Genomic DNA, 14,891 nt, shown 5'->3' with positions numbered 1-14,891 from the left:
GACGAAGACCAAACGAAAAGCAAAGATAACCTGACAGACACCAACAGAAGCGTGAAACCTGATGCAGAACAAACAAAAGGGAAGGGAATATAACCAAAGCAACACGAAGCGCACACAGCCTCACGGAGACCAAAATTAATTCTTCATAACCTCTACAGACATTTAACGAGAGGTTGTATGAGACGCCATAAAACGAAACCACACTGACGAGCTTTTTCATTCAGACAAACAGTAAACGGAAACTGCGAGTGGGGAACTGACAAAACGTCACACCACACACCATCGTTTGGATTATGGCGCCATAGCTAAACTGCACAGAATTGAGAAGACGACGTGAATCGAAACGTTGCTTGTTGTCGGAATCACGGCTCCGTGGAACGCAGGCACACGCTGGCCGTCCCCGGCGATCGCTCGGAGCAGCTCCGTTTCGGAATCGATGAGAAAACGAGTCACACCGTCGATCCTTCAGATGCGCTGATCTTTCTTCGCACGGACCGTGCCAGCTGTGTGTCTGCCCACCAGACACCCACACTATGCGAAACCGTACGCAGGAAGAAAAAAAAGAGAGAGAAAGTAAAAGAAAAGGAGAGACGCAATGACACAAGGAGGCACAGGATCACAATGTCACGATCAAATAAATGGTGAAATGCATTTGGTGCAGGATACAGAATATTGGTGCACCTAAAAAAAAAAAAAAAAACACCCCCCCACACACAATCAGAGCCCTGGTTTCACATCACCAGCACTACTCTTCACACTTATTCAGCTGCACTGTTAAAGAAATCAGATTGTCTTTGCCCAGAACTGAGTTATTAGACAGAGCTTCACTTCCCCAACAGATTTGTTTCTGATTTGTGATCTAAGCATGTGTGTTTTTGCTCATCGAGGCTGATTCAACAACTTCAGCTAGTTCCAGCCACACAAGTCAACATTAGCTCGCTATGCTAATGAGCAGCGCTCACACACACTCATTCTGGACCACTGTTATTCCGTCACATTGTTCGAGACCAATACCAACCTCACATTAAAATAAAAAAAAAAAGTTATGATGATGTTGTTGTTGTTAGTTACAATAAACATTTCTGCGCTGACACACAAGCCTGATACCGTTACTTTGCTGTGGCTAAATGCTAGCTAGCGCTTTCTTCAGCACTTGAAACCGACATGTCAGCCCGGAAAACAGTCTAAATTACAAGAAGTGATATTCAATAAACAAGCAGGGAAACATTTACCAGCTCCAATATGAAGACAGTGAGAGAAAAAGGCTGCTAGCATAGCATAGCTTAGCATAGAGAGAAAGAGACAACAACACTGCCCCGCAGGCCCATTGGCTGAATCCCAAACAGCTCGTTATTGGATATATAGCGCACTATGTACAGTACAGCAAGGCGCTACGGTCGTACCCTTTGTAGTGCGCCTATATAGGGGGCTTCGACGCTGTTTGGGATGCGGACATTAATCTCAGCCTAGCGCTTTTCAGAGACCCAGAGACAGAGATGACAGCTCGGAAAGGTTGACGGTTAATCCGCTCAGAGCTTCGCCTCACCTTGGCTTTGGTGATAACGTGTGTGGCGAGTTTAACGACGGCGAAATTGCCCTTGCCAATGGTCCGTTCCAACTCGTAGTAGCCCACTCGAGCTGGGGGCGGCCTGCCGACCGCTGGGTGCCCGGGGTTAGCCATACACGCCGCGGTCTGTCCGACTCGGTTCTGGTGCTCGATACCAGAGCTGGGTGGTGCTCGGTTTGGAGCTCCCATGGCCGCGGTCGGTCGGGCCGAGTGCGAAATCGCGGCCGCGGCGGACGCAGCAACAGCAGCTCCGCTTGGCACGGCCGCCATCTTCTTTCGGCTCGCTCGCGCTCTCTCTCTCTCTCTCTCTGCGGGAAACGACTACGAAGCAGCGTTGCGGCGGCGCGCGACACCAAACACGCCCCCTCCGTGCGTCACTGGGCTGCATGTCTCCGCCCCCATCGTGCGTCACTTCACACAAACCCCACCTCCCTCCGCAAGCACCCTCTCGAAGATGTTGCCCCGGCAACGGTTAGCGTAAACGATGACTTCATTCCTTTCCTCCCCTACAACTACTCCGCCACTCCGCGCGCGTGGATTCCAGTCGCTATGGCGACCGAAGTGAAACTGCGCGTGCGCGTGGGCGGCAAGTGAATTTCGAACCCAGGGAAAACAAAGCGCGCGAGGGAAATACGTGAAATCTGTGTCTCTGAGGAAAAACTGTTGCCATGACAACGGGAAAGTCCTTGCTTTCTAGGTTATACAGAACTCCAACCTCACGAGTTCTCTCTCTCTCTCTCTCTCTCACACACACACACACACACACACAGAGCCACGGTTGGGTGTTTTCACACACAGTTTTAATCCGGATTAGGAATCGAATCATGACCGTTGGACACATGAAGAAATTTTACTCGTTCTCAAGTTTGTCCCTCCAATTTTGGTACTGCAGGTTCAACTTTTCCGGCGAGGGCCTTTCTGTGCGGAGTTTGCACGTTCTCCCCGTGTCCGTGTGGGTTTCCTCCGGGTGCTCCGGTTTCCCCAACAGTCCAAAGACATGCGGTTAGGTTAATATGGGATGGCCTTGGGCTGAGGTGCCCTTGAGTGAGGCTCCCCGGGCGTTGTTAGCATGGCTGCCCACTGCTCTGGGTATGTGTGTGTATGGCCCAATCCCAATTCTAATTTCTACCCCTCCCCCTCCCCCTTCCCCTTGGCCCTTCCCCTTGAAACTGAGCTACAAGGGATAGGGCTTGAAATTCAACCCTTACGTATTGGGATAGCCCTTCAACGATCGCATACGTCATCGCGTACCTCCGTCAGCGTTTACGTTAGCAAAACGCGACCAAATGCGTCATTGGCTGCGACCAGCCACTACAGTCAGAGCCAGAGATCTCTGCTGGCAGGGTGTGATTTGTTAACTAACACCACTGAATGGGATATCTTTGGCGCTTTGTGCACCACATCCGACAGAATGAGGTGTCAGAACACTCATGTAAACAATAAAAGTGAGAATAACAGAACAAAACGTACGCAGTCAAGCAACCAAAAACAATACTCACTCCCAAAGCTTTTTAGCAGCAGCTTGGATTTCAGAAATCGCTGCTCATTCTCAGCTCGAAAGCGAATCAAGCGGCGTGTTTCCTCTGGATAACAACTTAAAACACGTAAATAATGGAGAAAATACATTTATGACAATCTTTCGCCGCGGGAACCGCCATCTTTCTGAAATCCGCATGAAATCTCGCTGAAATCCGCATGGCATTGTGAGAAATCACTCAAACCCCTTCGTTCGGAGTCAGCTCCAGGAAAATCTCCGTTTGGAGGGGTACAGAAGCCCTACCCCTTCCCCTACCCCTCCGCGTTAACTGGGATTGGGATACCCCTACCCCTTCACGTGAACGCGCAAAATGGAGGGGAAGGGCCAAGGGGTTGGTCCAAGGGGTGAAATGGGATTCGGCCTATGTGTCAAGTCAAGTCAAGTTTATTTGTATAGCGCTTTTAACAATAAACATTGTCGCAAAGCAGCTTTATACAGAATTTGAACGACTTAAAACATGAGCTACACTACCGTTCAAAAGTTTGGGGTCACCCAGACAATTTTGTGTTTTCCATGAAAAGTCACACTTTTATTTCCCACCATAAGTTGTAAAACGAATAGAAAATATAGTCAAGACATTTTTCTGGCCATTTTGAGCATTTAATCGACCCCACAAATGCAGGCCCGGCGCCATGGGGGGGCGAAAGGGGGCGTTGCCCCCTCGTGGCTACAGCCCCGCCCCCTCAACGGAGACTCAGATCACTTAATTGTTTTCTTATGAAAATATAATGTATTATAGACGTATTAATAATTTGCATTTTCAAATACGAAATATTAAGTGGTTGCGCATTGCACAAAAATACATTTCACATAAATCACTACTAAAACTGGCACAGTAGAACAAATCTGATTGGTTGTTATGATTCTTACGTTGCAATCATAGAATTCAACTGTATTAAGATAGGATTATTTCAAAAAGCCTGAATTTAATATTAACCCTGTTTTAGACATATGTATCAATCCTAACTACTGGGGACTAGTTATTGTGGGTGTATGTGTGAAATGCTGACACAGCCGCGCACACACAGACCTGTGATAAGGACAAGGGGCGGGCGTGCGGGCGGGGGTTTTACATGTACACTTACAAGTGCACTGTCTCTGCAATATCCTGTAATATGCAGTCAGTTTACGGGAGTAGTCTTTCCCCCACCGAATTAAACGAATTCAATCACAATATTGTGAATCCATTTTCTTTCTATAGGCTAAGTTTATCTCCGTTTATGTTGGTGTATGTGTTCATATATGGTCCGCTTTGTGCGCAAATAGCGTAAGAATATGTGTCGTTGACGTCACCCCCCATGCAGCGGGGGTGAAAATTCATCACTTCAGAGTGTTTAGTCCCCTACACGCCTAAACTGGGATCGCGGATTAAGTGGTTGGCATTGACTCGGTGCGAGTCAGGAAGGCTATTACTGGTGCAGCCGCGGGGTCTGTTGATTTTTTTTAAATTATGATTTTGGCCGCCGAGCCAAGCACCTTAGACTTGCATTGACATTTTGTTTTCATGCCGCGGAGCTATTTGTATGTATTTTAAATGTAAAGGACTTGCCTGTAGGTTTGTGTGTGTTGTTTTATGTTTGGCATCTTTCCGGTTGTACCGCGTGTCTGTGAGAAAATCGGAGGGGAGGGTTAACAGGTGGGCACGGGAGTTGATAAAGCGCAACTGCCCTGGTAATATGCCACATGATTTTCCCGGACTAAAGCAACCTTCGGGGCCGTGGTTTTGTGGTTGGCGCAGTTAATTGTTTGAAACACGTTGTCAGACCGCCATCACTACTACACACTATATGAAAAAATATTTGCCCCCTTGCGATTTCTAATTGCCCCCTTAGTAAACTGTTCCTGGCGCCGGGCCTGCACAAATGTGATGCTCCAGAAACTCAATCTGCTCAAAGGAAGGTCAGTTTTATAGCTTCTCTAAAGAGCTCAACTGTTTTCAGCTGTGCTAACATGATTGTACAAGGGTTTTCTAATCATCCATTAGCCTTCTGAGGCAATGAGCAAACACATTGTACCATTAGAACACTGGAGTGATGGTTGCTGGAAATGGGCCTCTATACACCTATGGAGATATTGCACCAAAAACCAGACATTTGCAGCTAGAATAGTCATTTACCACATTAGCAATGTATAGAGTGGATTTCTGATTAGTTTAAAGTGATCTTCATTGAAAAGAACAGTGCTTTTCTTTCAAAAATAAGGACATTTCAAAGTGACCCCAAACTTTTGAACGGTAGTGTAATTTTATCCCTAATCTATCCCCAATGAGCAAGCCTGTGGCGACGGTGGCAAGGAAAAACTCCCTCAGACAACATGAGGAAGAAACCTCAAGAGGAACCAGACTCAAAAGGGAACCCATCCTCATTTGGGCAACAACAGACAGCATGACTATAACATTAACAGTTTTAACATGAAGACAGTTTCGTTGATGTTATAAACTCTTCATTGATGGAAACTTGAGTGCAAAATTGTTCATGACAACTGCAGTCCTAAAGTTAGCAAGTCAGCTGTAGTCCTCAGCCATAAAAGCATTACTGTAAGAGTCCAGAGCGTCCTCCAGGTGTGACCCTCAACTGTCCTCATGGGGCCGTCCTCCTCCACAGGAGCAATGCTATAAAACTCCAACCAGACACAGGGCACCAGGATGGATCAAGCAGGTCCAAGGGGCAGAAGAGGTCAGCATCTCAATCTCAGGACCAAATGTAACTCAGAGGGACAGATTGGGGGGGGGAGGGGGGAGTGCTCATTGCTCACGTGTGTGTGTGTGCACATGTGTGTTCACTGCTTCAGATGAGTTAAATGCAGAGAGGAAATTTCACAAGTGTGTGATGAATAAAGTTGTGCTTTCTTTTTTTCTTTTTTAATTTACAGTATTAAATCAATTTCTGGGTGGCACGGTGGTGTAGTGGTTAGCACTGTCGCCTCACAGCAAGAAGGTTCTGGGTTCGAGCCCCGTGGCCGGCGAGGGCCTGTGTGGAGTTTGCATGTTCTCCCCGTGTCCGCGTGGGTTTCCTCTGGGTGCTCCGGTTTCCCCCACAGTCCAAAGACATGCAGGTTAGGTTAACTGGTGACTCTAAATTGAGCGTAGGTGTGAATGTGAGTGTGAATGGTTGTCTGTGTCTATGTGTCAGCCCTGTGATGACCTGGTGACTTGTCCAGGGTGTACCCCGCCTTTCGCCCGTAGTCAGCTGGGATAGGCTCCAGCTTGCCTGCGACCCTGTAGAAGGATAAAGCGGCTACAGATAATGAGATGAGATGAGAAATCCATTTCGGATATTTAAAAAAAAGTTTGGGGCAGGAGGCTCCAGGACCCCTGGTTCAATCCTGAGCTTAGATTGCTGCTGTGTGGAGCCTCACATGTTCTTCTTGGGTCTGTTACCCCTTCTCGACCAACGGGAACGGGTTATTGAACTGGTTCCGTTCAGGATTCTTTGAACCTTGGTGCCAGCTCGCGAACCAGCCCATGTTTTCACCAGTTTTGAGCGGAACTGTTGTAATCAAGGATGTGTCATGAACGGAGGGTTTTGTACAATTCACAAAAGGAGACAACAGTACATTAATGGCTTTTAGCAGATGCTGTTGTCCAGAACGACATACAACATACCCGGAGCAGCCTAGGGAGCGGTTAGGGGTTAGGTGCCTTGTTCAAGAGCACGTCAGCCATTCCTGCTGGTCCAGGGAACCAACCCGGTGACCTTTTGGTCCCAAAGCTGCTTCTTTAACCATTAGGGCATGGCTTAAACAGTAGGAGCAAGATAGCGGATTGCACTGATTACCTGCAAGCTTTTGTTCTGTTCTTGTAGATATTTGTTTTCAGTCCATTTTTTCTGAAGATGTATCCTTTTCCATTGCATTCTCCATTGTTATGCACCACTTCCTCTCCAAACTAAAGACATGTCATCATGGTTCACGCTGGAGAAACCACGCTGGAAAAAGTTTCGAACTAATTTGTTTTTGATCGAAATGCTCTGGATGGTTCAAAATTTGGTGTGCGAATAAGAACGGCACCCGTTCCCTGTTGGTCAAAAAGGGGTATTAATTAGGTTAATGCTGGCTAAAACAGAAAGATGTCAGCATTAACTTTTTCAGCAGTTTGTGATACAGTAGCTCTTCTGTAGGATTGGACCATATGGGCTAGTCTTCATGCCCCATGTGAATCAGTGAGCCTTCGATACCCAGGATTGATTTTTCTTCAGGGTGACTTCAATGCTAGGGTGGGAAGAAACAGCCATACAGTATATGTAGTCGAGTAATGGGTAGGCACGATGTTGAGCAGGCCAATACAGATGGTTTGAGGCTACTAGCATTCTGTGCAGAGCATAACCTCACCATTATAACCATATTGTTCCAGCAGAAGATCAATACAAAACATCCTGGGTGCACCCACAATCCAAACACTGACATGTGATTGATTACATGAGAGCAAGACATGTCGACACCAGTGATGTCTTGACACGGACCATGAGAGGTGCAGAATGCTCTGACAGATCACCACTTGGCCATGACCAAGCTTCATATCAAAGTGTGACCCCCACAGCATCTCAGGAAGTCTACTAAAAAGCAGCTGAACTGTGCCAAGTTAAAATCAGCCCCAGTGAGGACCATGTTCTATTGTTTTGTAGTGATGAAGGCACCAGATTTTGAAACCATTCTGTGCTATGATAACACCATGGCTCAGAAATGGACCTCCGTAACTTCAATGTTACACAAATCTGCAATCAATTCTAGAGGACATAAAGCCAGAAAACACCAGGACTGGTTTGAGGAGAACTCCAACACCATCATGTCCCTGCTGGAAACCATGCGCAGAGCATGCAGGGTTAATCTCAACTGCCCTGCATCTGCAATCCTCCGGCAGCAGTGGCAAACAGAATCATCTTCTTCTTTTGGCTGCTCCCGATTAGGGGTCGCCACAGTGGATCTTTCGTCTCCATTGCTCCCTGTCCTCCGCATCCTTCTCTACCACACCTGCCACTTTCATGTCCTCTCTCACCACATCCATGTATCTCCTCTTTGGCCTTCCTCGTTTTCAAGTGCCTGGCAGCTCCATCCTTGACATTCTCCTTCCAACATGCTCTGCATCTCTTCTCAGGATGTGCCCGTACCATCTCAGTCTCATCTCTCTTAGCTTAATTCCCAAGCTCTCCATATGTGCTGTCCCTCTGATGTGCTCGTTCCTTATCCTGTCCAACCTTGTCACTCCCATCGCAAACCTTAACATCCTCAACGCCGCCTCCTCCAACTTTGCCTCCTGTCTCTTTGTTAAGGGTACGGTCTCCAATCCAGACCTTCATTCCTCTTCGTTCCAATGCATACCTCCACCTCTCCAAACCCAACTCAACCTCCTTTCTACTTTCACCACATATCACAATATCATCCGCAAACATCATGTTCCATGGTGACTCTTGCCTCACGAGTCACCATGGAACGAGTCACGAGTCAGTGGCAAACAGAATGCACTCTACAAAATATAGGATGGAAGAACAAAGGTCAAGAATAGCTCATATGCTGACAGAAAAGACATGCACATATTTACAACTCCATAAAAAAAAACATATATGGCCCTAGGAACCGCTCCATCACACCTTTAAATGCAACAAACAGCCTGACCGTCTTGAAAGACCAAAAACAGATATTGGCTGAACATTTTGATGCCCTCCTCAATCAACACTCACCAACTGATTCCCATGACAAGCTGGAAAGCAGTAGTGGGATCACTCTAGACTTCAGGCTGTGTTGAAGCATTTTTAATATCTCAAGGCTCCAGGCAACCACCAAGGTCTCAGCAGCTGTGCAGGCCCTTGAGCTACAGTATTCTGATGACTGCAAACTTGTGACTCACACCCCAGAAGACCTGCTAACCATCCTTGCTATTGCTGTGACAGCCTACAGCAGACTGGGCTTGTCAGTCAGTCAACTCCCCCAAGACTGAGGTGATATGCCAATGGAGGTCAAGACCCCTACCCACTATGCTGTAGGACATCAGCATCTCACAAGAGTTTAATCTTTTAAAAACCTGGGCAGCATCCCGTCAGAGGTCTGCGATACTGACCAAGAAATCCACAACAGGATAAAACAAGCCTCTGCAGCCTTGGCAAACTCTGACAAAAGGTATTCCAAAACAATCACCTCCACAGCAAAGTTGTCATCTATAAAGCCATCTGAATCACCAATCTCCTATACAGCTGTGAAACCTGGGTCGCTTACAGCCGAACCCTAAGGTTGCTGGAACACTTCCATATAAGATGTCTGTAGCAAATTCTGGGGACCATGTGACGTGATCATGTACCCCATTCCAAACTGCTTGCTCGGACAAACTGCAAGAGCATGGAGGTCTCTGAACACTAACTGCACTTTCTTGGGAATATTATCAGGATTCCTTAAGAGCACATGCCATAGAAATTCTTTATGGAGAACTTTATCTGAGCTGCTGCTCCACAGGGGGTCATCAAAAGTGGTACAAAGACCAGCTAAAACATCTAATCTCATCTCATTATCTCTAGCTGCTTTATCCTGTTCTACAGAGTCGCAGGCAAGCTGGAGCCTATCCCAGCTGACTACGGGTGAAAGGCGGGGTACACCCTGGACAAGTCGCCAGGTCATCACAGGGCTGACACATAGACACAGACAACCATTCACACTCACATTCACATTCACACCTACGCTCAATTTAGAGTCACCAGTTAACCTAACCTGCATGTCTTTGGACTGTGGGGGAAACCGGAGCACCCGGAGGAAACCCACACGGACACGGGGAGAACATGCAAACTCCGCACAGAAAGGCCCTTGCCGGCCACGGGGCTCGAACCTGGACCTTCTTGCTGTGAGGCGACAGCGCTAACCACTACATCACCGCACCGCCCCCAGCTAAAACATCACTAAAAAAATGTAATGACTTGTCACAACTGGAAGAAGCTGCTGTTAACTGTTCCACCTGGCACCAACTCTGCCATGCAGGTATAGAGCAGCTGGAGTCGGAGAGGAACATGAAGAAACAGCGTAAAAGGCTGAGGAGACACATGCCCAGATTTCACATGCCCAACATGCAATAAAATCTGTGGATCAAGGATTGGACTCTACAGCCATCAAAGAACATACCATTACTGAGGAGGAATATCATCATTGGATACAATGGACTACCATAAGCATGTAAGCATTCATCCCACAAGACTTGCTGCTTTGTAGAGGCTCTGACCAGGTCATCTAGTCATCACAACTTTGCCCTTGTCAAAGTTGCTCAGATCCTTACACTGGCATTGCAGAACAGGGGTGTGACATTTTTGACATTGACATTTTTCTTTCTGAAACCAGCATGAATTCAAACGTCTCTGTCTATGGTGTCTAAGGTCCGCACGCTTTTCTGCCTTAAATTGCTTCCCACTTCTCTTCAATTTCTCCTCCAACATATTTCTTGATTGCACAAAAACATTGCTCAGCAACTTTGCTTGCATTTGAAGAGAGGTATAAATATGCATGGCTAATAAAAGCATCTCAACACCCAGGTCATAACCACGAGTTAGCCTAGTGGTTAGCATGCCTGTCTCTTGAGTGGGAGATTGTGAGGTCTACTCACAGTTGGGTTGTACCAATGACTATCATAAAAATGGTGCCTACTGCTAACTGGCAAGGCATGCTGCAATACAGATGTGAGTAGGGAGTCAAACTCTTACCACTGTAACCTTAGTCATGTTATATTTGAGAGGCCAACAGAGATTTGCGCCGCCCAGTGTGTCTTGTGTCATGGGAAGGACATTGAAACTTAGGTCATCCTCCATCATTGTTTTGAAACAATGCCAGTATGCCTGGGGTATTCATATTTCCAAAATGCAGTAGTGTTCTACACGCCTCTGGTTTCCGGAACATCAGTACACTGTGTAATAGCACAATCTGGTGTGGCTTTATGATGACTTTGTTTGGTTCAACCTAAGCCAGAATATTGAGAGGACTTTGTAAAAGCAATGTTGCAGAATATACGTGTAAAAAGTGCTACGGACGTCAATTCTGGCTCGATTACTACCAACTTTTCTAGCTCAGAGGCAGAACGACACAGACCCCTCCATTCCATATTTAGACCTTTTACACAGAACAATGATGCAGAATAAAAGTGCAACATTCCCCACTTGAGCAGGCTGGGCTTATGTTTTGTAAATTAGCTAACTAGATACATTTTGTAAGTAAACTAGTTTGTTAAATTAGCTATCTAGTTGGGGGGGGGGGTATTTCATTATCTCGAGCCACTTTATCCTGTTCTACAGGGTCGCAGGCGAGCTGGAGCCCATCCCAGCTGACTACAGGCGAAAGGCGGGGTACACCCTGGACAAGTCGCCAGGTCATCACAGGGCTGACACATAGACACAGACAACCATTCACACCTACGGTCAATTTAGAGTCACCAGTTAACCTAACCTGCATGTCTTTGGACTGTGGGGGAAACCGGAGCACCCGGAGGAAACCCACGCTGACACGGGGAGAACATGCAAACTCCGCACAGAAAGGCCCTCGCCGGCCCCGGGGCTCGAACCCAGACCTTCTTGCTGTGAGGTGACAGCGCTAACCACTACACCACCGTGCCGGGGGGGTGTATTTGTTTTTCTGTTTTTTGCTGATGTGCCTAAGCATTCACAGTTATTAGATTTTAGCCAACCAACAAGTCAAATTCTAAGTTTGGGGGTTTTTTTTCCCCTGTTTGAGCAGAATATTTTCCTCATCAGTGATTGCTTAGTGAATTAATTAGTCATGCAGGTTCTGTCTAAACTGTTATTATTATTGTTGTTTTTGTTTATATTTAAAGGAAAACTCTGAGGTTTTTAAAACCTGGGCCCTATTCTCCCATCTCTTTGGATCCAAAGGGTTGCGTTCTAACTTAGTTGATCCAGTATTAAGTTAGAACGCAACTCTTTGGACCCAAAGAGATGGGAAAATAGGGCCCAGGTTTTAAAAAAAAATCCTAGAGTTTTCTTTTAAGTATAGTTTGTACACAAACGTCAAGTGAACCTATATACAGTGGATATTAGTGAGGAAATACCGGCATCTACTGGCCAAACAGAGGTACTGCAACTGACCCATTATTACAGTCAGCTGTTTGAGATCCAGGAGGTGCAATAAAACACACCACAAAGTGAATCTGCAAAAGTCTATTAACCGAAAAACAAGACACAAATGCTGATTTGTACATCTGTTGGGGTGGTTTCGATGGTGACACCAAACTAATAATAAAATTAGAAAAATCAGGAAGTAATACAAAAGACAATCATTAAACCCTTACGATGATAATAATAATTTATTTAATATAATTAACTGATCTTTCTTTAACTGAGGTATAAAAAAAAGCTTAAAGAAATCTTTTTTTGAAGATATATGAATGCGAAGACTGGTTAAATGAATAAATAATACAACAGCTTTATAGGTAACATGATTAGTACAAATATGCAGTATAACAATCGCAAAACATGCAGATGTGATAATAATGACTACAAATAACAACAAAGGACTCATCAACAAGGATTTGCGTTCTGCACAATGAGGCAAATTAAATTATCAAACAACCAAAAAAAGAACATGATATAACCAGAAAGAAAGACAGAAAGTGTGACGCTCTTCCTGAATTTGCATAGCCTTAATATGGAGTCTTGTCCCTCCCAACATGGAGGATGCGTTGACGTAGCTAGCCTTCCTAGTCATAGCACAGGCGGTGGGGTTGATCAGCCAATCGTGACACGGACACGGTATTCGTTAGCCAATCATAGGACAGGAGGCGGGATTTATTTTTTTTTGACAGTGTTTTATTATTTGACCGCGCGTCGGCGCTGTTGAGCGACCCGGATTTAACTCGTTTGTTTTCACAATTTTCATCAGAAAATTGATAAACATCCTGAAGTGTGGATGTGGAGCAGAAGAGCTGGGACCCAAACGGTTGCTGTGCGAGAGGTTTCTGCGGCGGTGGGAATCCGTTACACGTCATATCCGGTGTTTATTTGATGTTATTGCAAATCTGGATAGATATCTAGAGGCTAATGCTAATGCTAACAGCTGGTATAAGATATATGGGACTGTATTTTTCTGCACTTTGACCTTTTTTTCGAGGATTTGTAAAGATTTTTTTTTTAAATCCTGCCTAAAGTCTGAACCGGTTGGCTGTGTGATATTTACTGTCCGTGGCTGATAATAACCTGATTAAATATTAATAATACTGTAAAAGCTAACTAATCAACGAGTGCCACGTGATACATTGTTTTGTATTTTTCTGTGATTTAAAAAAAAGCCTTATTTTTTTTTTTGTAGAATATTTGTTGTTTTTTTTTACCATGCTGTTTTTCAAGCCGGATCTCTGACCCTGAATGATTACGTCATCACACGTCATCACTAGTTCCTGTTGGGTTCGAACCCTCACCTGAACTCCTCTCAGGCTGATCTGTGAGTGTGCTGATGAAGCAGAAAGAGGCAGCATGGCCAGCTGCTGGAAACCCACACACCCTTCTTTTGGGTTCGTGTTGTTGTTGTTGTTGACGGCGGAGGTTGTGGGTGCTGAGGGTACGAACAGCTCAGTGGTGGTGGTACAGAAAGATGGGCAGTTTAACACCAGTTACTTCGACGCTGTGACCAGTGAAATGCAGATCATCTACACCTTCAACCATACCGTCACCCGCAACAAGGTGAGCTCCAGACAGCACAGTCGCCACACCTGATATCACAATGGGCATGACTCCATGACCTGCTTCTGGAGATAGTGGTGTCTGTGATCCATGTCTTGCTGACACTTTTTTTTTTTATTATTATTTGAGTAACTTGAAGCATGTGGTCTTCTCTTTCTTTTTGTTTTACTCCTGTTTTTTTTTTATGCCTTCTGTCTATTCTTTTCAGTACTTGCAGCATTAAAGTGGATATCACGGGTAAATTCAGGAGCAAGATCAATGTAATTCTCTTATTTTATATTAAACTTTGTCACATTTTGTGCAATTTTTTTTACCTTGCGCAATACCAGAAAAATTCAGTTGAAATCAAGCCATTTGAGGCGAATTGGTCCGCCTCTGAAAAAACTTGGCATTTGGATTTCCCGGCAAACATTGATTTTCGTGACGTCATGTGCAGGACACCTCTTTCTGAATCCTACATCAGCACTGGTTTGTTTGTTTATGAGGAAAAAAATCTGGTGTTTTTCTGCAAATTTCTTCAACGTAATTTATTTTATATATCGTCGGAGGGTGTCGCAACACCAATCTTGATGGGATTAGGACTCATCGTTTCCCAAAAGACCGGACAATGAGAGAGAAATGGGAGCGCTTGGTCTACACAGGCTGTGCACTGAAACCGTACAAAGCTCGCGCAGCCTGCTGGCGCTTCCGCAGGTGACGTCACGAATCCGGCTCCAGACTCACTTGGGATTTTTCCAGACGCGTTTTATTATATTTTTTTTCTGCTGTAGACAGATGGCCTTGTGCAAAATTATCCTTCTGGATGAGTGTGTAAAGGGACGTACTTTCATATAAAAAAAAAAAAGAAATTGGTCCAGGATATGCACTTTAACCCCATACTGACTCTCTAAACGAATCAGTATAATTCTGATGTGACCCTGTACTGACTCTCAAAATGAATCATTATAATACTGATCTAATCTCTTATTGACTTTTGAAATGAATCATTATAAGTGATCTCAGCTCTCACTGACTATTAATCGGTATCATTCTGATCTGAGACTTTAAATGACTCATTACAGTACTGATCTAACTCCATATCGACTCTGAACATCAAATGCTTTTTGACTTGAAATAATGCCCGATTTATAGTACT

At 45.3% G+C, this 14,891-nt stretch overlaps 2 protein-coding genes across 7 annotated transcripts in view; one reads left to right on the top strand and one right to left on the bottom strand.

Annotated features, from left to right (window-relative positions):
• sik3 (SIK family kinase 3) overlaps positions 1–1,880 on the bottom strand; it is a 113,916-nt gene extending 112,036 nt beyond the window's left edge. For all 3 annotated transcript variants that reach the window (XM_060943384.1, XM_060943385.1, XM_060943386.1), the window contains exon 1: positions 1,547–1,880. In XM_060943384.1, the coding sequence (XP_060799367.1) occupies positions 1,547–1,837 (291 nt within the window). In that variant the 5' untranslated portion in view covers positions 1,838–1,880. The remainder of the gene's footprint in view (positions 1–1,546) is intronic.
• An 11,041-nt stretch (positions 1,881–12,921) lies between these two features.
• The window catches only part of sidt2 (SID1 transmembrane family, member 2), a 51,207-nt gene continuing 49,237 nt past the window's right edge, over positions 12,922–14,891 (top strand). The window contains exons 1-2 of one of the 4 annotated variants that reach the window (XM_060943382.1): positions 12,922–13,070; positions 13,471–13,756. In XM_060943382.1, the coding sequence (XP_060799365.1) occupies positions 13,550–13,756 (207 nt within the window). In that variant the 5' untranslated portion in view covers positions 12,922–13,070; positions 13,471–13,549. Of the gene's footprint in view, positions 13,757–14,891 lie in introns of all 4 variants that reach the window. The other 3 variants (XM_060943381.1, XM_060943380.1, XM_060943383.1) reach the window with 3 other exon arrangements.

This window comes from Neoarius graeffei, chromosome 16 (assembly GCF_027579695.1).
Source record: "Neoarius graeffei isolate fNeoGra1 chromosome 16, fNeoGra1.pri, whole genome shotgun sequence".
In the NCBI taxonomy this organism is placed as follows: domain Eukaryota; kingdom Metazoa; phylum Chordata; class Actinopteri; order Siluriformes; family Ariidae; genus Neoarius; species Neoarius graeffei.
The sequence above is the reverse complement of the archived record's forward strand: the minus strand, read 5'-3'. Positions and strand labels throughout refer to the sequence as shown.